We start from the raw sequence: 26150 nt of genomic DNA on the forward strand, positions 1-26150 counted from the left end.
GATTGAATCTGACCAATACACAAGTTAAGAGAGCACGGCTAGTTTGCAAAAACATATTCGAGACATTCAAAATTTAACTGTTGTTTTATGCATCAAATTTGTACCAAATATCTTTTTATTTTCAGTCAAAATGTGCTAAAGAGTAATTAGTTGTGTTAGCAATATTCTTAGGGAATTAATTCAAATCCACATGAAGCAAATGTTATGAAAATAATTATTATTTTTGTAACCAATAATAAACTTATGCTTTATCCAAAATCTGAACAAAACTATTAAACCGCTGAACATTAAACGTTAGTATCTTTTCTTAAACACAACACGTTCAAAAATATTACGTATTTTAGATATCAATCACATACAAATGACGTTTATTTGACAACATATCAGTTGATATGTTCGTGTTAATAAAACCACCTAAATCATCTTTGATGTAACGAATTCCCGCAATAAGACTTACACCAAGGTAAACAAGAGTGAAACAACAACGCAGATTGTGTTCCTATCGTTCAAACAAAGATTCGCGCCGACTCGTATCAAAGAGTTTCGCATAACAATCAAATCCCAGTTACAATAATAAATAACGATTTCATATTGACTTTTGTAACAGATTCTCGAATTTACAATAGAAATGTTTAACCTTTGTAAAGTGATGAAAATGAAGTCTTCATTTCTCTTTATACGTCGAGGAGTAAAAAACACTGTGAAATAGAACATTAAGATATAAAGTAAAGCTTTTATACTAATTATTTTTATGTAAAGTGTTGCCTTTTATAATATTTAGCAGATGTATATAATTGGTTTTAATTAAAAGCCAGTATAAGTAATTTTGCAAGTAACAAAAGGAAATCAATTTTGTGAACTTGTTTCAATTATTAATTATTACACTCTAGTTAAAATCCAGCCTTAGTCTTCATCAAGTTAATTTTGTTTTTAGTATCTTTATTGTATTATGGAATATTAATAGTACATGGTTACACGGTACAAACATTGTAGCGAGATTGTTGTACTAAACACGTTGTTATTATAAATTACTAGCTGTCGGTCGCGACTCCGTCCGCGCGGAATTAAAAAAAAAAAAAAAAAAAAAACTGTAAATCTAAACCATTCTCGAATCTCCACGAACACACACAAAAAATTTCATCAAAATTGGTCCAGTCGTTTAGGAGGAGTTCAGTCACATACACACGCACACAAGAAATATATATATTAAGATTTACACTTGCAATCCAACGAACTTCCGTTTTTCAAATTATTGCGTATTGAGGAATAAATAACTCACTGACAGAATTGGCGATTATAATATCATTATTTACCACTTCCTGAACAAAGCAACGTACATCTTTTAAATCAATATAGCATCCTTGTGTCGCAAGGATCGAGTTGCGTTCGCTCCGTATACATAACGTTAAATCTTCGACACGAGTCGTCTATTCGGTCAGTACAAGCATAGGGACTACATTTCAACTATATAGATTTGATCCGCCATCTTGAAAATCACAACAGCTTTTCTTAACATGATCTTGAAAAACAGGTTGCCAGCGACTGGCTTTGGCAAATAAATGTCAGCGACTAACACGTGTAGGAACCTTTATGACATTAGTGCACAAGTCAAAAAACGTCGGGTTTCGAAGATCTACGTAACCGCGTAGCGTACGTGTGTAAGAAAGGCATTACTGACTAAATAGATTTACTTATTTTTAATCAGGACATTTTATTACCAATTTACTGTATGAAATGATATATCAAGTATTGTTCGTAGATTCTACGGAGTAGAAAATTATTATGTTATTTCCCCACGTCACATTTTTTTGTTAGCCTTATTCGCCCACTCAATACCTTCGCACTTAAAGAAAACCTCTTTCACATGTGGTCACGTAATATAACATTCGTTAAGTATCCTGTTCCATTCTTGTAATATCACATTTTTAATATATATTTTAATGTTATGAGATTATAGTAGCAAGAAAGACTGTGTAAAACTTACTGAAACACAATTGAAAGATTTGTTCTTTTACAACAAATTCATATTACAAGTACTACGCATTATTATAATGGAAAATAAAGTTATCTCAATATTGAAATGAGTTTTGTTTCAAAACTTTCAAACGAGTCTGATACGAAATTCTCTACATATTGTGTAAACATGTCTGTAACAAGTTTGAGCCACTCCATTGATACGAACGTTCGTTTCCACGTTTGTATTTGTGGCTCGGGAATGCAATGGTATGTTTATAGAATTAACATCCTGTATGTGAATATGTTAATAGCAAGGCCTTTACAACTAATTGTATTTTGCACTTGTACTTACAACTTTTACGTTACTAAACAGGGTTAACAATATATTGTAAACGTCAATTTTGGTCTCAAAAACCCACGGTAAGTGGCTTATTTTATGCTGTGTAATCGGACTCCCAGTCTCAATGATCATCAATAATTAAAGTACATTGACTTTTACGTGGATAAAATAAAATTATATAAAGCGAAACATATTGGCATTGCAAGTATTCGTAACTGATACGTTGTCATTTAATACAGATATCTTAATTTCTTGCCTCTATGAAAAGCTTGATAGTTTCAAGCTTAAATTTGAAATCAAAAAACAGATAATTAATGGATAAATTTGACTAACTGTTTGACGTGAACATTAAAAATTTATTTCGATTTGCCAAGGAATATTCTCCTATAGATTTCAAAACCTCATCCCTAAAGAATATAATTCCAATTTCGTGAAACATAACAGCGGTCGAATAAAAAGAAGCGTAGTTATTGAAATACCCTAAAGACCACGAAAGACCGACCGAGACCGCAAACAGAGCGTGGCTGGTCCGCGACCACGACCGCACGTAAACACGCTTTAACAATGGCCAGATGATGGACAGCGAAAATAGAACGTAACGTAAACAGTTGCGGACAAAGCGGATCGGTTGAGATTAACCAACGCCGGCCGAGACGAGTTCCGTCACGCGCGGAATCGCTGCCCGATTAGATGCTAGGGAGATATTGGTTTGAACTGGTAAAGTGTTTGATTACTTTGGCTTCATCATCTGCCTGCCTTTTTGCCTATGGAGGGTTGTCATAGTATGTACTCTCCATACATCACTATAAGACATGTTTTACACGATTGATATAATTTTATTGGCTTCATGATCAAGTCAAGAAGATTTAATCAAGTCGTATCATCGCTTGATTAAATCTTTTAGATTAAGGAATTGCAGCTTTGTATTCACCTCGTTTTCAAGTACACAATTATTATTTTTTTCATTATAGAATAAGAAAGTAACGAATGGCATACCAGATTTTATGTGACCAGTACTACCCATTAAAATCTGCGATAGTCAAAATTTTTTAAAGAAAGAACTGGTATTATAATATATGGAAACGAATACATTGTATAGAGCTTTTAATTAATTTTTCCAAAGATAGATGTGTAATTATTTATGTCCAAAGTGAAATCAATTTACATTAAGCCAAGTGTAAAGTTTAATAACATCTTGAAACGAAGTAAAATACGTTGTCTTGTTGTTATTGACATAATTGTCTAATGGAAAAGTTCTTTTAAAAGTTTTTATAACATGAATAAAACAAAATCAATCATTTAACATAAAGTACATCTATATAGAAAGAGGTATAGTAAATATCCTTACGGAAAATGTTTGTGTTTTAGGGATTTTCGCCATTGTTCCATTGTATTCATATGTTATATACCACTGTGAGTGAGCGTCGGTGGCTCAGGGGTTAAGCTAATTTACAGTTCAAGTGAACTATAAATTTGCAGGTCTTAGAGTCGAATCTCGCCATGTACCAATTTGTTTTTAATTTTCGATTTACATACGTTCTTTATCCGACGTTTTTACGGTGAATGAAAACAATAATGTTACCGGCACATAACTGCGAAGAAATTCAAAGATATGTGTAAAGTGTACCATCCCGCACTTGTTCAGCATGGTTGAATATGGCATAGCCACCCCTTACATAGGGTAACTTCCGAGCCCCTCAATGGGGACGTATAGTGAGCTGATGATGATGATGATGATGACATATCTGTGCATGTCATGTCTGTACATTCAGAACAATAACTATCACTAAGTCTTAATGAATTCTTTATTGTCACGCAAAAGCTCAATTTCATACTGATATTCGTCAAAAAACCCCAATCAATTCTCGACAGACCAAAATCGACCGCTTGTAAAATTGTTCGTAAAGCATGTTTATCTTCAATCAAATCCATTGTAGGGGCACTTTATAGTCAATTTATCGATCGTTTCCGTTCTCTGATTATTGGAATACCAAAGCTATTGACGTGCTACTGATTAGTACTGAACGCGACTGGAATGGCTGATTAGTGATTACGTCGCCAATCAGCTAAACTGTGACAGTGATTGATTTAACTAAGTTAATATTAAGTATTTAGTACGCGGTATTGTGGTGCAAACAAATAGGTTCCCATTTCAAAACAAATTTACACGATCTCATGATACTTCACGACTACCTTGTGTTTTACGGTTTAGATTGAAGGCTTACTTCATGTTACATTTTTAGATTTTCTATAGATATACTGTGTATTTTTTGTCTTATTGTATCCAAAATAAAAAAAGAAAAGTCGGTTGTTGAAGAAATAGCTGTCTCATTTCTTACGATTGGCTTCTTTAAAACAGAATGCTCGAGATCAAGAACAAAACAAATATGTACAAGCGGAGTGCGTCCAAGAATATCCTTATATCTTATATATCTGCAATTCTCAAAGTTCAAAAACATCCATAAAATATAACTATATCTGATTTAATAATCTCAAACAAATACTTTGTGAAATTTTAATTAAAACAAACATTACACGAACATATTACTTTGCAATTGAACAACGGCTGTTTCAAAGCCAACAAATAATGGATTACGCAATAACTAATACTGGCGAAGTGAACATGAATTCTAACGTCACTATGTAGCTTAATGAAAATGCTTCGTTCGCAGACCGCTCAGCTATTTTGCTAGAATTAGCAACGCAGCATATATTCTGTTGGCTAAATATATCCAATGGTTTCACATTTTCACAATTTAAATTCCGATATGTTTTACGTGCGAATCAACACATATCGAGTAAAAAGTTGTTGAGAAAATAAATTAAAATATAACAGACAAGACGTAGATATCTCTTAGTTCAGACATAAAGAAAATAGGAAGAAGAAAATGAATATTTTAAATGTAAAAATTTTGTATAAAAATTTTGTAGCCGCGATTAAAAAATAAAAACTTGGGATTTGAATTAAGTAATATAGTGTCGTCTTTATTTTGCACAAGAGCTGATCGATAACACAAACAAATAAAACACTTGTTCGAGATAAAGATGTTAGTCGTATGCCTGGAACCATCGGAGATCGAACCGAAATAACACTAACCTATTGTAACCGTTCAATACTAAACATCGGTATGCGCCCGCTTTGATCTGTTTGGACGTAGATTATCCTACACTGGCCAGTCATTCAAGATCTGTTTTATGTTTCATTTAAAAAACAAACATTTCTTTGTTTTCAGATAGATATATAGTTACCATGTCATATTAAAGAGCCTTAAATTATTACGATTGCTACTTACCCTGATTTTTCTGCTTGTTTACAAAACAAGAGGAAAATCTTTTCTTGTTTGTGCCAAAAATCTTCCCATGCGTACTGAGTTCACTTACTTAATCAATAAAAATCGAATGTAAATTCTAGAAACGCATAGACTAAAAACGTTTGTTCTTTATTTGATCAAAAGTACCAAGTATATTTATTCATCTACCAACTATTAGCAATTTATTACAAAACTTAAAATAAAGGGGCCATTGTTCTTATGTAGTTGGTTAACATTCCGGAGAGTTACCCATCAGTCTTCCTAAACGACATCTCAGGAGCAATGTTTTTTTTCAGAAACGGTTACAAAAACGAATAAAGGCATCACGCCCAAACTACCTAGCCATAAACAATGTAAATCTTAAATACACAACAACCAAAAAAAAAAAAACAAATTCGATCGAGAAACAGAAAATAAATCTGAATAAGGTACACGCATGTGTAAACATTACGGATTAAGACGAATTATTTGATTACCAATACTTTTGTGTAATCTCGAATAAGCGTATCACTTTTCTAGTAAATTTAACCAAATATTTTTTTCTAAAATTAGTACAGATGAATGTATTCCCTAACCTTTTCTCGGAATATTGAGAAGCTATAATAGCTATTACTCATAGATCATCCATGAGTTCCATAAGACATGCCGTTAACCAATTTAAGACAGCCGACCTTTAAGATGGAATGCTCCCGGTGACAGACGCCCCGTCTCGGTGTCTAGCCGACCAGATGTATGAACATATAAAATAAACGATGAACTTTATAGTTCAGATATACTTAGTATGAATTAGAACTTGTTATAACGGTTTGAAAATGGAAGTCCATCTAACGCCGAAATACAAGTGATTTAGTTAATTTCTCAAATCAAATGTACAAGTACTTGATGATTCCCTGTGTCAATGAATACGAATTTAATATTACCCTACTCTTCAAATCTAAGATATTAAGTCTACAGGCGGTCACAAAAGAACAGACTCTCATATCGGACAAAAATGTAGCGACTATTTGGAAAGACATAAATCCAATAAAATGTATCTACAAAGCCAAATAAAATCCCGATAACATTCCTTTGTAAATCAAGCAACGCCAACTTAGGAGTAATTTCACCTGTCTATGAAAGTAAAGAAGAAATTCGTTTTTCTTTGTATCTCGAAGAAAATATTGTTGCCAATAAAATCGATTTATAAGTGTCGGCATTCTGCGACTGGCACAATACTGGTATTGGGAAAACAGAACGAGACCGCGCTGAATAAAATATAAGTGGCCTCGTACAATAGCCGCGAAAGCGAATTGAATAAAAAGCGATGCAAAATATGACTTGAAATTGACATGGTTTTGGAGGATGTTCTTACGGTGAAAGAAAAGATCGAAGAAGCAGATGAATGTGAATGCAACAATTCCACACTAGGCCAGCATAGTTGACTAAGGCCTAGTCATTTCTTACTTGGAATAAGGGGCCCGGCCCCTTGGTGATAGTATTTATGACCTGATAACGATAGATTTAGTTGTTGATTCTAATATCGAGTAAACTGTACATTTCTTTTTCGCTTTTTTTTTTCGTATCTTTGACACTACAGATGTTACGCTTCGTTTTGGTATCGGTTGACTTTTGTGGCTGTGTGCCACAGACGTTAGGAACTAAAGTTTGTGCAAAGCATGTTTAGTTTGATTTATTGGCTCTGCGTGCTCGCGACTCGACTGGGGCCGAATGGAGTTGTTAGTTCGTCACTCGTATGATTAATATCATACGATACTTCAGTTGTGTCACATCATATCCCACGTAAGATTAATAATTCAGTACGAAACTTAAATACTTATTGAGGTATATTACGAAAATTCCAGAATATATTTTGTCATAATATATATATGTCGGCTTTTTGGCCGATTTAACCAAATGTTCTATGTAGCTAGCGAACTTATTAATACTGTATCGCAGGTACATAAATGTACATAACATTCGAATAATACTTAGTCTACCCTTTTTTCCTGTAATAAGGATGTATTAGAGTTTGACGGTAAAAACACGGTATTTTCGAACTAAATAATCGACATAAATGTGCTCACACCGTACGGAAGGAAAAGATAATGGGGTACTTACGACAATCGATTTGTGGGGACAAACGGCGGTGCTATTGCCTCCAGGCGTTTACGTCTTCTTCTACTATTTCTTGAACAAAACACTATTACAGTGAAAGCGTCGAGGGTATTATTACGTCAGCTTAGTAAAAAGCTTTTGTTAAGCTTGATTTTAAATCGTGACTTGACTTTAAAGCATTGTTCCATTTAATACCTAATTATTTTCCAATAAAATTTCCTACTGTATTGGCAAATAATAGCTCCAAACTATCGCAATCTGGATTCCGGACCATAAATGCTTTGTTGCTTTTGAAAGTGCGTAGTGGCTAGTCCAATTATATCAACCTTCGATCGATAATAGTAGGTTTTACACATACAATGTATTACGATATAATTTGTCCTACGGCGGCACTTATTTTTAACTCAACATGGTCTCATAATCTTGATTAAAAAACTAAAGTCAACACAGATGTTTTATCATTTGCTTACGAGAAAATGTTGAATCATATCTTTACTGGGTGCTTAAGAAGTTATTGCTTATTTATGCGAGCTCTTTGCGAAGAGATTATATGGCTTTTTTTAAGATTACGTAACCATGGTAACGTGTAAGGGTGAAAGAAAATGATTTGTATAAATTTTGAAATTTAATCATTGCAATACACATGACTAATAAACATGTATTAAAACTTTTACTAAATAGAATGCATCTTTCATATACAGGCAATAATAAATCATACTGAAACATTAGGATAGTCCACAAACTGATAAGAAATTATGTCTAAAATGCGTAACAATGTGAGTATCTTGCTGATAGTTGGAGTTAACCGCGACTAAGAGATAAATGTGGAACAGTTCACAATTGTAAACTAAAGCAAATAAGCTCTCAATTCTCTCTAATCCATAACATTTTGTAGGCACGATTTGTCTCGTTAATTAAACTGAAGCGCTGATAAATTACTAATTGATAAACGACTGCTGAACAGCAAAATGTTGACCTCTGAACTTTGATTTCTGTTGCCGCACCGATGTATTTACTTTTTTTCAAATAGGCATAAGCATAAGTATCATGTTCCACTATATTACTTTAATTCTTGAATTTGTCATGATTTTTTATTAAATATAAAAGGAGCAGCGGGAAAAACTTGTTCAACGACGCCCACGCACATCTACCGATGTGGAACGCTCGCTTTTTGAAGAACCCTAAATCGTACCGGTTTAGAAGTACTGCCGAGGACGACCATTCCACAACGCGGTTGTGCGAGGCAGAAAGTTTCGCGAAATCCGTACTTAATTTTACAATTTTCGACATTTTAAATTTACTATTCATATTTATTATAAAACGAATTGAACATGAAAATTAGAATAGGTTGTGTTGATAAATTATAGATAGGTATAATGAACATCCCAAACCTGTCTCTATCTACCTTAATTAGACTAAAAGATGAGTCATCTTTTATACTCTAGAAATATCTATAACTGTATAAATAAGAATTTGAACCTCAGTAAAGACGATATAGTTCATAAAACACGCAGATATAAACACCAAGGCGGCGTGTCGTGTTATTACCAAATTTATTTGGCGAGAGATTGCAAATCCTCGTATATTTGTTTTACGTTCCCGTGTACATAAATGCGGAAAAATATGACTGATATTTTGCTATCGTATTTTTATTCAATATTTTATAATTCAATTGCAAACTTCTACTTTACTTACATAATTTTTAAAGTAAAACTAACTGTTTGATGCCTGATTTTTACTATTGTGTGTACACTTAAAAATGGAGATACAAAATAGATTAAGTGCGAGTTCAAATTATTGTATCAGATTTGAGATGTAGCATAACATTGAACGCTCGTTCCGAACGAACAAAGTAAATGATAAAAAATGAAAACTTATTAGTGTTTGCTGTTATAGAAAAAATAAACTTCTTTCACACATCATAACTGTTTAGGTAAACCCAGATTTTTAACTGTTCTGTTAAAACTGAAACTGTTCTGAATTTGTAATTTAGGAAAGAGGTTAAGCATCTTTCAGTTCTCTCCGATATTTCAATAAAGTATTTACCTACAACAAATAAACCATTTCCTTTCAAAACCATAAACTGATTTGCTTTTCCATAGATTAAAATTCTTAATATCTGTAAATTTTGCTGCGCTTCGATTACATGTTCATTATTACAAATAACGCGACACCGAGTTGAACGTAAATCACTAAAATTAAAGAAGATATTTACGAATACTGAATGGAAATTTTGTTCTGTTTATCAATTTTTCCAGCGATGGACGATTGAGACGTCGTCCGGGCGTCAGTTGTTTTAATTACTGGTTGTAAAAACTGTATTTGAAGCACTAAATCGCCCGGCTTCCTTCAAGTAAATGAGCGCCGCATTCTTCGTTGCAGGCTCATCTACAAAGCTTTCTTTTCATCTCGCCAAAAGTGCTTTAAGTTTTATTTTCTTTTAAGAATTTGTCTCAGGGCTAACATCTGCCACTTTGGTATTTAGGCCGAGATAAAATTGTCTGTTTTCTTCAAGTAACACGTACGTAATCATCATATCATGACACATGTATACGTCAATTCATCTCTTACTAATTTGCAATCGAATAATAATATTCTAAACTACATAGATTTTGGTTTTGTTTCAGATTCACCGACATTCCAACATGGAGCAGTCATTCGACCTCTTGAAGAAGCGCTCCAAACATCCACTTCTACTCCAATCCGATTCTTACGTGTACAGTTGAAAATTGGAAATGATTCATCGTAGAATAGACGTTACATTTCAAAGTGATATTATGAGCTTATATGTTAAGTGAGAGAGAAAGGGAGATGCCTTACTACGGGTATAGGGAAGAAGGGCCAGGTTCGGAATCAAGTGGGGGTTGTTCTGATTCGGAGGGGGGGAATTCTGACTCAGAGGGTGGATTAAGTACGGAGAGCTCGTCGGGCCAAGGGTTACCGTTCCCCGGATTCACACCTGTCGCTCTGCGGTATCTGACGCAGGAGACGAGGCCGAGAAGTTGGTGCCTGAAGCTGATCACCAATCCATATCCTTTTTAATAGTTGGTCTGAATGCCGTAGTTGAGTGAGCTATTTAAACGATTGGTACTTCATATTGTATAATTAACCATTTTCAGATTCTCCACACGCTTACGTAAATATGAGAGTTGTTAAAATATGAATTATTGACCTTGACCTTTGGCAGGGAGCGAGTAATTGTTTATATATGTCAAGAGACCTCCGTTGACATGTTCAAATACATTATAAAATCTTTTTTTATACGAGTACTCTAGTATCTGCATTCAGAGTTAACAATGGCTTTAATTACACGACCTTTTTGAATATTCTATAATAAGCCATGTTTTAAGTAAATGTCAAAAGTATCTTAGTTCATTTTTTTTAGTACTTATCAATAATTCAATAGGTACTTATAGGTTTTTATTACGACTTCTATATATATATATTTACATATATCTTTCGAAAACGTTCTTCAATATTGAACAAGATATACAGAGTGTTAAAAAACAAACCTTTAAATATTAAATTGATTCGTGTGAGTATTAAGATATTATTGAAATGAACAAACCAAATTAATCTGTGCAAATGATAAAACGATGATACAAGTTGAAGAATTATTACATTTTAATAAAAAAAAACAGAAAATCAAGCAAACAGAAAGAAATAAGTAATAGAACAAAAAACGTCATAAGTCAATAATAAAAAACTACATCAACTATCAAAATAGCAAAGAGGTCCGAAACAATTATAAAACCAAGATCTTATGATCTACGCATCAAACCTTTTCTACGTATATAAAAATTCTTTGAAAAATTATTAAAAATTAATAGTGAAATGTAAATAGGACCCATTAACTAGGTGAAGAGTTTAATTTAAATGTTTTACAGTAAAGTTGATTCCAAGAAAGAAAATTTTTCTTAAAGTCTTGGTAGTATATTGAAAACGATTGTTTAAACAACCAATAGGATTAAATCTAATTATAGTCGACCCCCAAAACCGAACATTACGCGTACATCGTAAAATTATCTGACTTCCGCAGTTCTCGGTACCGCATGCGGTTTTATTAGTATTGCAATTAATCTATTTATAAACGTATAAAAATTATACTTCATTCAATTCTGGCAAGTAAAGACGTAATCTTACTTATATTATAAATGCGAATGTTTGGATGGATGGATGGATAGATTTTTGTATAATGTTTCTCGGAAACGGCTTAACGGATCTTGATGAAATTGGCACAGATGAAAAACATAGTCTGGAAGAACACATAGGCTAATTATTAAGTTTTTTTTAATTCCGCGCCGACGTTGTCACGAGTGACAGCTAGTATTTCTTATGAATTATTTATTTACGGACTAGTTGAAAAAATTAAAAACAAAATTAAATTTAGAAAAACATCACGGTCAAGGTCCTTTTTATAGTAAACTAGGGTTCACCCGCGATTTCTTCAGAATTTTTAAAAAGTAGCCTATAATATGCCCGCGTGCAGCAGCTACTTTCTCTTCAAAATCTCGTCAAAATCGGTCCAGCCGTTCCGGAGATTACACAAAAAAAACTCGGCTTTGCGGACAAACATATAGATGGACAAAAATTTTAAAAAATTGTTTTCTTATTATCAGCAACATCACGTGTACGAAGTATGATTTTTTCTCTATATTACATACAAACACTCTCAATTTTATTAATATATATAAATGTGGAGCGTTATCGTAGGGTTATCTGTAGTTTAAATAAAGGTTACTAGCGGTCCATTTCTAGAGCGCAACGCGTTTACTTGATCGAGCGTGTAACCATCCCTTCAGGCAATTTTCCAGCGATATAGCGTAAAAAGAGCTATTCCACAGTTTGAGAGCTTCTATTTATGGAGATGGTCTTGTATAGGTCGTAGTATAACCTTCTCTATATATTTTTAACATATACGTTACATTATTTGTTATATTTATTGGTATACAGAGTGTCTGGTGTACTATGAAAAGCAACAGATTCCAAAGCAAAAATTATGTACTACAGTATAACTCTCTAACCATAGGTTTCTGAGACCTAAATCTCCGTTCAAAACATATTGTTATCACTGTTTTTTCAAAGATAATGACAATGATGACGTTATGTTTTATAGAGAGATTTTGTCAGAAACCTACGGTAAAAGTCACATTTTTTTAACTTTCGTATTTTATTTATTAATTGTTTTGTAGAACACACCCTTTTAATATAGCTTGCTTCTTAGAAATATATTTTTAGTTTTTTACTTGTAAGCGATTATCGATTCGCAAACACAAAGGTAGACTCCTGGTAGTAATTTCTATGTTTAGAAAATTTGTGTTAATATGTTACCAGGCAGAGTATTGTGTAGTTGTTGCATAGTAAAAAGTGAACGAGTTAATTAACATTTCTTATGATTTTTCAATAACTTTACGGTAATTTACAGAAAAATAAAATGTCCTTTCTTTGGTAAGGAATATACAGCATTCACATGAGCTTTGTTTTGCCCTCTAATTATAATTTTTATACCTTCAGACGATTCTTTGTACACATAAAGCTAACGAAAGTAAAATAAATTATGTAATCGATCCAAAATTTTATAAAGTTTCCAACGATGTAAAAGTATTTAGGTATTCCTTTTGTAAAGATATGTTATATTATTATTAATGTACTGATATTTTGCATATCAAAGAACATTCTTTTACTACACTATTTCACTACAAAGCGATTACTTTGAAAGCGTTTAAATATTCATGCTATTCATGATGCTGACAATGAAGCTAACATTTATATTTTCAGTTCCGTAGTCAACGTAGTTATTATAGTATAATTTGAAGAACTGATTTACATTCTTTTTTATTTTTACACGTCTGTTTTTGGTCTATAAAATTGTCCATAATAAATAAACAAAGATTCCATTGGCTCATTTCCAAAGTAAAATTCTCAACAATGTTGAACTCACTGATACACCGCTTCGATGACGTAACAAACAATACTTTTGAAACTTTCCATTCGAGGTGCGAAACTTTTATTGTAAATTCTACACTAACTTATCTTAATTATCTACATCTATTAATAAAATCTGCCATACCTTTGTGACCACTATCTATGTGGCTATTCTGGTCTGGTTATTGTGGCTTCTTAATAATGATTATATTATAACAATTTTAACTTAATCGAACGATCGACTAGGTTGTTATAAAAATTATTGGAGGAATTTTTTATCGATAAACCACAAAATTCAGTAATTTATAACAGGATGCCTACAAATTATTGAACGAAGTTAAATTTTCAGTAAAGAAATAAAATAGTGCAAACTATGGTAGTGGAACATTAACACTTAAATGATACCTTGGAATCTAAGTCGTTTGCAATTTCTCGTTGAAAACTATATCAACTACTAACGAGTTAGCCAAGCTTCGGGGACTATCGGTAATTTGCTAACGTCCAGCGTTTCTGGAATCATCTCTTCGTAATTTTCTAAAACGAATTGATCTTCTGACAATTCTTTGTGATATTTAACAGTCTTACTATTTCCTCTAATAGCCGTCGTTCCTTAATGTTAATTTAGTAAGAGAATTAAGGGACCTCTTTAGGTAACCTTCTTGTTACATATTCTCTTTTCGTGCGTCTCCTCCTTTGTCGATTGAGGGTAGGCAACTGCAATTGCGAATGTCTATGGGCAGCGGTCGCTTCGCCATTTCGGCGAATTCATGTGGCCGCTTGCTCGTTTGCCACCTTGTAATATAAAAAATATAAAAAAATAACCAATCTGAGTTTGGCTATTTAATGAACTTACGGCTTGATTTTTTTATTTTATATTACATAATTGAACGTGCCAATATGAAAAAGTGAAATATTTTCAGGAATAGATTAAAATTAGTTTAAAAAATTTATTCAAGTTCTTAATATTTCTATTATATCAAATATTACGCAATCTGGCAATTCGCAAATAGACAAAGGAAATGGTAATGGATAGAAAGTAACCATAACTATATACGCACAGGTGGGCACAGTTAATCGAAATGTTAACTTCGTTAATCGTTAATTCGTTAATTAAAAAATTAACTTCGTTAATCGTTAAAGCGTTAAATTCTCGAAAACTTAACGCAAGTTAAAGTTAATCGTTAACAGTTAACCATACCAAAGTTATTCACACTAATTTCACACTTATTGTGGTGACACTTGTTTAAAACATTAATTTGACTTAAAATTCTATAACACATTAGTATTAGAGATAAGTATGAATGTATTATAGTATATTTCATTAGGGAACATACCCATACTACGTGACCTATTTTTTAAGATTTTTCGACCCCTTCCTCCCCTCGGTGACCATTCGTAGTATATGCCAAGATCCCCCCCTCCCCCTTTAGTTTTCACGTAGTAATTCATAATTATGATTTTTAATAATTTCACCGCCAAAAATAGAAAAAAAAAAAAATTTGACTCATACTTGTCTTTATTGCATAAGACTGCCTGCATACTTAAATTACTAGTGAATTATGTATTATGAAAAAGAACAAAATTTGTGAAAACATATTGCTATACAGTATGTAACTTACAGTAACTTAATTTACGAACACAACAATTATTTTCTGTTTAATCACATTAATATTCATATCATACGTCTTCAACAAATACATTGCCAGCATCAATCCACTTGGATACATCGTTGATTAAGGGGGCAGTCATATCAAAAGTTTCTTCAGTCTTGGCTATTTCTTGTTCGTCGATGGTCTCGACGTCTAACCACTCCACGCTTTCTTCCAAAACACATAAAACCTCTTGTAGCCTCCTGGATAGAATCCGCAGAGGTCGCACGCGAGACAGGTGGTCCACCATGCACCAACTGTGAGTTTACAAAGCGCTAAACACCGCGCTATATTCGAATATAGGTCGAAAAAATACGAGATTTCTGTCATTAAAATCGACTACGTGCGAAAAAGCCGAACCACCCCCCCCCCCTCCCGTGACTGACCGTAGTATTTTAAAGACTCCCCCCCCCCCCTAAACGGGTCACGTAGTATGGGTACGTTCCCTTACGAGTGCGGAAAGCCTGTCATTGCAAAGAGTTCCGACAAATGTCTACCCGAGCCGAGGCGTAGCCGAAGGTGAGGCTTGACAGTTGGAACAAGTTGTAATGACAGTTCCGCACGTGTACTAAACAACTAATACTTACAACTTTTAATATAGTTGCGAAAAAATTAAGCAATTTAAAAGACTAATAAAAACACAATAAACTCAACTCAATAAATTTTTGGATACATGACGCCAACCGTAAAAGAATACAAACAGATATATTTTTTTTGTTTTCTTCACCCATTCTGGGGAAAAGGGAACTATGCCCAAACGGCCAGGTCTTCAGTAGATTATTTTTATTGATATGAAATGAAAATGAAATTTAATTAGATGAAACAAAATGAAACCTTACCTAATTCAGTGAATCAAATCATTAAATCTGATATTGTAACAAATTAGGAGCTTCTTTTTAGAAATATTTGCATGAATCATAAAAACTTCAATTATATTTTTTTTGTAAAATCTTCGTGGTTGTTTTTTTCTTTTTAATAGACATTATTTTGACAGTTGGGAAAGAGAACGCACGAGTTTGGAAAAGCTTAAGAAAAAGCACGAGTAAAATAGTGTTTTAATACAGTTGCTCAAAAAGTGGCGTATTGCAGAGACGAAGAGCGTTCGGAATGTGGGCTATTACATACTCTTGCTTTTATAGACTCGTTATGAAATATACTATTTCGAACCTTCTTTTGATTTTTTCCTGTTGGTCACGTCTTTCCCGGACGCTCTGATGCATCACACTTGCACGCGAACTTCACATATATCAATTATCAACTCGTTCGTTCACCATTCGAGTCGCCGACAGTCGCCCGACATAGTTGAACTTACGAGCGTGGCGTGGCACGTAACTTAAAGAAAATGACGGCACGTCTCCAAGTTTCTAATTTAACGATTAACGGACTTTTATTAACGGAAGTTGAGTTTAACGCAAGTTAACAAAAGCGTTAACAATTTTTTAAGTTAACTTAAAAGTTAATCCGTTAAGCAAAATGTTAACTTCGTTAATTAACGATTAACGGATTAACGAGTTAATGCCCAGCTCTGTATATACGTTAGATAAAATAGTATGCCATCTAACAATGACCGTTTCTATATTATATGTCACTAGTTAGTAATGTAAACCACTACAACAGAGATCGAAAACAATTTACTTATTTTGATAAGGGAGCGCCGCCGGTCTGCTGCAATTGGAACATATCCAAATGGATTTGATCAACAAACACTTGTGGTCCGATATCATTCCTGATATCAATATGTTTTTTTTAATGTATAGTATTGTAGAAACTCATTTATGAAGAAATTAGAGATTCAAATTGGATCTAAAAAAACAAATTAATTGTAAAAAGTTAGGTCATTTGCAGAAAATTCTAGTTCATTCTTTAATTCTTACTTTTTCAGCTCTTAAATTGGTAATTTATCAATCTCAACATTTAATACGTAAGTAGCACGTCAAATTAATTTGCTAAATTACAAAACTTTGGTTCAATAAAGAAACTTGGAAGGTTCTAGTATGTCTCGGGGGAGTCGTTACGTCACGCATGCGACGCATCTCGGAATCGGGTTCATTAACAAATTAATTTACTCTCACATTCGCTTAGAGGATTATTTTATAAAACTGACTTGAAATACTGGATTCTATACGAATTGAATAACAACTCAGTTGTCAATCAGTTCAACCTTTTAAAATATTAAGATACATGCAAACCTACATACATAAAAAATACCCGCGTAAAACATTACTCTTTTGTCAGTCCAGTAAAACATGTATATTTAATAAAAATACTCCAAAATTTGGTGAGTTCGTATAATTTCCATTCATCCATAACACCAGTTGATGGTACGAGATTTTACTATCGTTTTTATATTTATGCTTATAGAAAATATTCAAAAGGGACCATAAAACTTTTACAACATATTTTTTTTTTCTATTCTTTATCTCAAATACAGCCTAGACCTTATTACCTGAGCTACTCAATAATTACGATAATAAATAAACATTGTCGTAAAAACTACAAGAGTTTTTTACGTATAATTTAAACCTGAGCGTTTGAACTTTGTTTATAGTAAATGCGTTTATTGCTAAAATTACATTCTTAAACTAATTAATTCTAAAACACGACACGTAAATTTTTACTTGAAGCTCTATTTAAAAGTAAGGTATTTTTTTTAAATACACATTCCAGAATTTTTACGACCAAACCCATTTAATAAGTTTTTTTATTTAAAATAAGAAATAGGTATCGCCCATCATTGCGCAGTATTCCCAGTATTAATAAACATTTTTTCTTTAAATTTTACCTCAAAAGATGCTCGAAAACATTGAGAAATGAAATGTCGAGAGACTCTCTAGCTTACTTACTGATTTTATAAATAACAAAAATATTATCACAAAGACATTTCTTTTAAAATTATGTAATCTTTAATGACGAGATATTTTAATTACCGGTAAAATAAAAATTAACGTTATTATTTTAGAACAGTTATGATTATGTGTAGACATAGTATGATTTACGGACTTTTCAGCATCCATATTTTTTTAGTGTACATAGTGTTAAATCGAAAATATTTCAAAATTAAAAATGCCTACAAGTAGTTAAGTAAAAATGAAATGAGAACGTAATTTATTAAAAATAAAATATTATAGAACTTGCTTAATTTTCATAACTTGGTAATTCTTTTCAACTTTCACACATACAAGCTGTAGATTTACATATTAAACTATAACAAAAACGCTTTGGAAATATTTTTTTACTGTAGGTTTTATAAGTGAACATTATACGTACAAAGAAACTTGTTTTACCTTTGTTTCGATTTTGATGATCGAACACTATATTTTTTAATCAACACCGCGATTCCAGTTCAAAGTAGTTTAAAATAAGCCATCTGCATAATTTACTGCGTTTGGTTTATCGAAAAGTGGAACTGAATAATGCAAATGTGGTCGATGTTATGCAAGATATAGAAATCTTCTCATATTCATTTTATTCCGGTACAAGCTTAAAGTTTTTTGAGTTTCAACGAAAAGGACTTTACTTTTACTGCTTCATTTTCAGCAAAATCCTATTCGTAACTGGAAATGACGCTATTGGTCACAGTGTAGTAAAATAAACAATAAACGGAACAAAGAAATTTAAGAGTATACGTGTCGAAGAATTTTTAGTGATCAAAGAGAAATTTATGCTTGACCGAATTCGAGTTCAAAGCAAATTTGAGCTAACATTTAATTGTAGCTATGTATCAAGTCATCACAGTATACAATCAACGAAATTCTATAGAACACTTCTGTTAAATTTTACCAGAAATAGAAACAGTTATAAATATCAAGAGTTCACAATACATTTTATTTAGGAATCCGGGCAGATAGAAATAAACTTTATTTTTAAACGTAACTATTGTATTCCATGTACAATTTCGATCAAATTTTTCCTTTAGGAATACATAGAAAAAAAATTATCCTGTAAAATCCTATCCTATATAGGTTTAATCCTATATATCCTGTTCAATTTTAATATTTTTATGTTGAATCTTAACCAAAGAATTTATTATATTTATGAAATGTCGTGTAGTATCATCGAATATAATGGAACTGTAAAAAGCATTACGGTGTTCAGTTTCATTTTCATCAGAACAAAATTCATTTAAAAACGCCAGTCTTTTGTGAGGAGAGAAATATTAAAGGGAGAAAGCGATTCGATGATTTGAAATCACCGTTATCGCGAGCTCGTCTTCTCAAAGGAGAATTTCTATTTGGCGGAAAATATTTCACAGATATTGTACAATTAATAAATATTAAAACAATCGGTAAACAATGTAAGAATTCTTATAATCTGTACATTTTTCGAATGTCTAAGTTAACCAATAAATTGAAATAAAGTAATTTTTCAAACAATTAAAAGAAAACCTTAAAAATTATACGAATCGTACATGAAAACATACAAAGATAAAGAAAAAAACATATTCATTCATGTCTTTGTTTTTGCAACGATTGCAATTATTTTAGGAAGTCGTTTTCCATTTAAATTTTGATCCAAAAGAACGGAACGGAAAATATTCTAATACAGATCTGTTGCTAGCATACCTCTCTCCACTTTAATAATTCAAACAAGCCTTTGCAGTCTCTTCGACGAACAAAAGCTAAACCGTTGCTATCTGTCATATGTTTCGATTAGACGACAAAACACATTACAATTCACACACTCACAAGTCGATATAAGATTTTCGAGAAAGGAAAATAAAACAAGATTTTACTAATATCTGCCAATTATGATTATGATCAACATCGTCGACTTTAGCGGTATACCATACTTACATTGTCATAAGTTTTGATCGATGGAAGTTTGTAACGTAAATCCATAACGCCTGAAGGGATATGGATGAAGTTTGGAATAGATATAGAGTAAAATATGAAATAATGCACAACTAATTTTTTATTTCCAGGCAGAAAAATACTTTGGAATTAGCTCGTTCATAATAATAATACAAAGTATCTGCTAAATGGATTACAAAGCGAACTACGAGAACGGTAAACGTGCAATTTAATATTTGTTTGGTGAATGAAGTCTTTTGGTAAATGAAGACATAACATACGAGTATATCTATATCATACTAACTGTCGCCCGCGACTCCGTCCGCGCGCATTTAAAAAAAAACTTAATAGGGGTATGAAAAATAGATGTTGGCCGATTCTCAGACCTACTCAATATGCCCACAAAATTTCATGAGAATCGGTCAAGCCGTTTCGGAGGACTTTAACAACAAACACCGCGACACGAGAATTTTATATGTTACTAGCTGTCGCCCGCGACTCCGTCCGCGCGCAGTTACAAAAAAATGAAAAATAGATGTTGGCCGATTCTCAGACCTACTGAATATACTCACAAAATTTCATGAGAATCGGTCAAGCCGTTTCGGAGGAGTACGGTGACGAAAACTGTGACACGAGAATTATATATCTATACTAGCTGACGCCCGCGACTCCGTCCGCGCGCAGTTAAAAAAAAATAGCAATAAATTAAAATTGCGACTATAATTTGAGATTTAAACTATCCTATCTCTCAAGTTGGATCGAACTGCACATGGTGTGCGAATTTTATTATAATCGGTTAAGTGGTTTAGGAGTCCATTGAGGACAAACATTGTGACACGAGATTTATATATATTAAGATATATAAAAGAAAGTTGTGTTAGTTACACCATTTATAACTCAAGAACGGCTGAATCGATTTGACTGAAAATTGGTGGGCAGGTAGCTTAGAACCAGGAAAAGGACATAGGATAAGTTTTACCCCGTTTTCTATTTTTTTTTTTTATTCCGCGCGGACGGAGTCGCGGGTAAAAGCTAGTATTAGATATTATTAGGTTTACGACGACAGCATTTTCTTAAGATTTTATTTAATCTTGTACCGTCTGGTAAAAGAAAAGTTCGTCCTTAAAATACGTACTCGGATTTATTTTCTTGCTTCAAAGTACGGGGTGTTACAAGGGTCGTAGGTGGGCGTTGGAATAGTTTTTACAGATCATTAACTAAATGGAAAGGCGGCTACAAAAAAAAAAACTGAAGGTTCAATCTTATATGTGAAACTAATTGCTGTCGTTAAAAAGATCTAACTGGCAGTGCCGACATTTAAGCTTTCTGTTGTTTTCTTCTTGTAATTTAGGTAATTTAATTTTATGTATTTTATTGCTTTACTATTTTCATTTAAATATATTAATAAAACTTTTATTTATTAACTTTTATCAAATCAATGGTTTAGTATTGCTTTTTGTTATTCCAGAACTTTTACGATCATTTTATGGTGCGGCGGGCAACGCTGACTAAAGCTTACAGCTAATATTTTATTTAATTGCCCCCAATTTCTATGCCTCTGGTATTTTATTTACAACAAATGTTCTATCCTTCATAGTATATCTCAACGTGTAAGAATATTTTGAATATGGACGTCATATAAAATTTCGTTATTTGTTTGGGAATTGATATAAATTTAAAAACAATATTTTATAAATTCTTAATTATTTGAAAGCTCACGTATCAATTAGTAATAATACATTGCAAGTATCGGAAAAAGGCCAAACTCCTACTGCCTTAAGTGTACAATATAGTTCCTGATTAGGGTCACCAAAAAGTTTGCTCATTAATACAACAGCTGGTTATTAATAACTCTGAATAATTTAGAAAACTACATCAAAACAACATTCTGCACGGTCATTGAATTTTGCAAATACAATTGGCTAATTCATTATAACTACGCTGGCCATGTTTCAAGTACTATTTTACTGTTCACTAAAATTCATAGCTAATTTTACTACACGTGTTTCAATTACTGTATATGAAATGAAATCTAGAATTACGGTTGTTTTAGCATTCATGGCGTCTGTTTCATCTTTTTGCAATCAATCATCAGGAGCTCTACTTCAATAGACCCTGGTGTTCCTAAAATTGAAGCCAGAGTAATTATAATAGAATGGATTGAGCAAGGAAGTACTAGCTTTAATTGCAGTCATGTAAATATCTATAGAACGGAAACCTCGTACACTAGGGTTGGCACACTACGTAAGTGGGACAAGGACAGGGAGATGATGATGATACATACTCTTAATTGTATTTTTCCTTAACTCTCGTAACACATGGTTCGAACGAATATCAATGCTGGTGATCCTTCTGAACTGCGTCACGCTGGGTATGTACCAGCCATGCGTCGACGACCAGTGCGTTACAAACAGATGCAAAATATTACAGGTAACAATGTCTTATAAAACGTTACCTAATATAGTTGTTACTAGGGCGCTATTTTTCTCGTTACATTCCATAATTTCTGCTTTGTAATTTCTTTGTCGCCAGTTTCAATCCATTTCTTGAAAATCAGAAGACCAGATTTTTAAACAGCCTTTTTTCTTAAAGATTTTTTTTTTCCTATTATTTCCAGGTCTTCGACGATATTATATTTGCTTTCTTCACATTGGAAATGACAATTAAAATGGTTGCGATGGGAGTATACGGTCATGGCACATACTTGGCCGATTCCTGGAACCGTCTCGATTTCTTTATAGTGATGGCGGGGTAAGTTTTTGACGTCCAAATAAGATATAATTTTAACTTCAAATTCCAGTTTTCGTATAACAATTTTGGTTTCCGATTGCAATGGAATTTTATATGTTTTATCCAGGGCTGTGGAATACACATTGAATGTGGAAAATATAAATTTTTCTGCCATTAGAACAATACGAGTACTACGACCACTGAGAGCTATCAATCGGATACCGAGTAAGTATTGACCAAAAGAAAAGTAAACAAATTAAAATTAAATGACAAATTTTATAGTAATATATTATATGGTACCTTTACAACATGCTTGTTGAATTATTATACAGTAATGACGGATTAAAAGCCAACTAAATACTATATAAATCTCTGACTATTCCAATCGAGTTATACAAATCTTTAAAACATCATAAACGCTACAAAAATCTTAGTGCAATCTAAAAATCTGAATACAGCAATTTTCCTACATTATTACGTAAGCCGTTTCGTTTGTCCAATGAAAATATTATAAAGAAAATTTTCCGTTGAAATAGCTCATATAGCCGGGGCACTTTTAGAAATGAACCCGGAGCGTGGATTGAAAGCGGGCGGGGGCGAGATCGATCGGCGCAACAAGTACGCCGCGGCCTCTGACAAACACTCCGACCCTCAGACAGTATTACGACAAAATTGATTTGAGAGTTTGAATTTTAACTAAACCGAGCTTGAAATCCCAACCAAATTGAAATACGAAATCGTAGCGACAGATCGTACGAGTTGTGCTTGTATACGCTCTATCCTATGGTTTTGTGTATACATTTAAAATAAACGTACGTAGTTTTGGTTTCTATCTGTCTTCGAATTAATTGAAAGTCTTTAGAAGTAGATAATAAGGATTACAGTACATAGATCGATATTTTTAATTAAAATAGTAATTACAAAAAAAAAAAACTTTTTTACTGAGCAATCTAAATCTTGCAAAGCAACTTTGAGTAACTAGTCAATATTATGTCGTAAAATGTAGCTCATCTATATACGAAGCAGTTAGGATTTTTAAACTTTTTTAATTTAAATACAAAAATTATTTCGACACAATCTAAACCACAAAAAATCGTCAATCGTTACCAAATCACGCGTTCCGACCAGTCGGATATTGATTCGAGCATTCGAACAAAAGACAGCCGCGCTGAAAATTCGTGAAAATCTCGACAGGGACATGTAAATAACACTGAAAATGCAAGCTCCACAAATTAAATTGCGCCACGTTGTGTGGTTGAGCATGCAGCTGTTGTAATTTGACCTCACGCAATTCATTACCTTTTTCTGTGTATTTTTACGACCTGCAGTTGTATATAAAAAGATACATTTTTGTGCTATTTTTAGGTAATATTTATTTTAATACAAACTGCAAAATTTTTATGTAACTTCAAAGTTTCGTGGTTTTTACTAATATACTGTTCGTAAGAAACGGGATTCTTACCACGATTAGGCTGTTTGAGCTCCCGATATTTCCGCACAGTTGCATGCGCCATGATCACGGGTTGACTGGTACTGTGCGGTAGAAATATCGGGAGGTCAAACAGCATAATCGTGGTAAGAATACCATTTTTTACGAACTGCAAAATTCTATTTGATTTTTAAATGTTTTACCAAAATAATTAACAACATAGTAAGAATCGAAACATATTACAAAACTTTAAAACCAGTTTTAAGAAAATAAGTGGAATATATAACAACAACAATTTATCAAAATAGAAGAAATTATATTACACAGGTGTGTGGAAGCAATGGGAAATAAAAAAATAATTTCAATTTTCATGTTGACAGGTATGAGAATACTGGTAATGCTGCTGTTGGACACATTACCCATGCTCGGTAATGTCTTACTTCTATGTTTCTTCGTCTTCTTCATATTCGGAATAGTCGGCGTCCAACTTTGGGCGGGAATACTGAGACAACGCTGCGAATTGGTATTACCACCAAATGTACTACGACCAAAGTAAGTATTTATTTACATTAATCATTACGCTCTAAAGATATATGAGTACCTTAATGATAGTTTTGATGATTACTGTGTGAGTTCAACGATACATTGAGAATTGTAATGATTACTATCATTCCATATTGTATCATTAATTCGAGAGCTCGTCTTAGTAGCACGTCCCATTGCTGAAGTTGACTGCATGCAATATTTAACGCTTATATACTTCGAAAGAGCACGTCCACGGCTGCTCCGCATCATTTATCGCTATACATTATTTATTTATTGTTACTAACATATGCGCATGTTGGAATTTTAACTGTTCACATACTTTATTAACAAACACACTTAAATATTGCATACTGTCAATTACATATGAGCAAACAAACACACACAAAGAAAAACAAGGAAAACATTTTTAATTTAGAAAACCCCCTTAATAAATATGGCTATTTACTGTTTCTGAAATACTTTTAAAACATAAAGTAGTGCAAAGTAGTAAAAAATTAAACTTTTTGTAGAATAGATAAAATAGAAATCATGTCCAAATCGCAACAAAAAAAAATATTAATATCAAAAGTAACTGGCCACCATGGCCACCGTCACATTTTGATTGTTAATGATAGACATTCCATTGTTTTAGTAGAGATTTAGGATCATGACATCCATCACCACATCGTCAATTTATGTTGCAGAGACCTGTCAGAATGGTACAGGGTGCGCGTCAGAGTGAACTCGTAAGGAATTGGGAATCTAAGTGTTTCTGTTAAGATATTGATATAAGATTTGTTGTCACGTGTACCTTCACACATCTGCCGTCCAGATGTGCTATATCTGCTTATCTTACACGAATTGGCAGTTTTACTGAACAATTCTACTGTCGTGTTACTCGCATTGAAACATATTGTAGTCCCTGCTTTGTCGATGAGAAGGAAAGGGATGATAATATCTACCTAACTAAGTGTCACGGTAGTGGAATTCTACGGTTACGTAGGTTTAACGCGAAATTTTTATTTTATAAACCACAACCTCGTGGTTTTAGAACTGCCAGTTTGTACAAAATTACTCAAAGCATTTGGTTAGCTCTATCGACCTTTAAAACACGTACCTACATTTTGTCTATATTGTTTTTTCTAAACACACATATTATAAATATAAATGTTACCACATGGATTTATGTACGAGGGGAGGTCCAAAAGTTCGCGGAATGAAAGGGTTGTCAATGAAATACAACAATAAATTTATTTTTCCTTTTCAATATAATCACCCTTAAGTCTAATACATTTATTCGATCTATGAATTAATTTTTCTAAACCATCGAAAAAATATTTTTTGTCTTTGGCCTCAAAATGGGCCGAAATTGCCTCCTTCACTTCATTATCGTCGGAAAAT

At 32.9% G+C, this 26150-nt stretch overlaps 1 protein-coding gene across 2 annotated transcripts in view; it reads left to right on the plus strand.

Moving 5' to 3' along the window:
- Positions 1-26150, plus strand: part of LOC106717540 (voltage-dependent T-type calcium channel subunit alpha-1G) — a 61864-nt gene that overhangs the window by 16972 nt on the left and 18742 nt on the right. For both annotated transcript variants that reach the window (XM_014511417.2, XM_014511416.2), the window contains exons 2-6: positions 10329-10730; positions 22384-22495; positions 22683-22816; positions 22923-23020; positions 24605-24776. In XM_014511417.2, coding sequence (XP_014366903.2) covers positions 10489-10730; positions 22384-22495; positions 22683-22816; positions 22923-23020; positions 24605-24776 — 758 coding nt within the window. In that variant the 5' untranslated portion in view covers positions 10329-10488. The remainder of the gene's footprint in view (positions 1-10328; positions 10731-22383; positions 22496-22682; positions 22817-22922; positions 23021-24604; positions 24777-26150) is intronic.

The sequence above is a fragment of the Papilio machaon genome, chromosome 10 (assembly GCF_912999745.1).
Source record: "Papilio machaon chromosome 10, ilPapMach1.1, whole genome shotgun sequence".
Taxonomy (NCBI): domain Eukaryota; kingdom Metazoa; phylum Arthropoda; class Insecta; order Lepidoptera; family Papilionidae; genus Papilio; species Papilio machaon.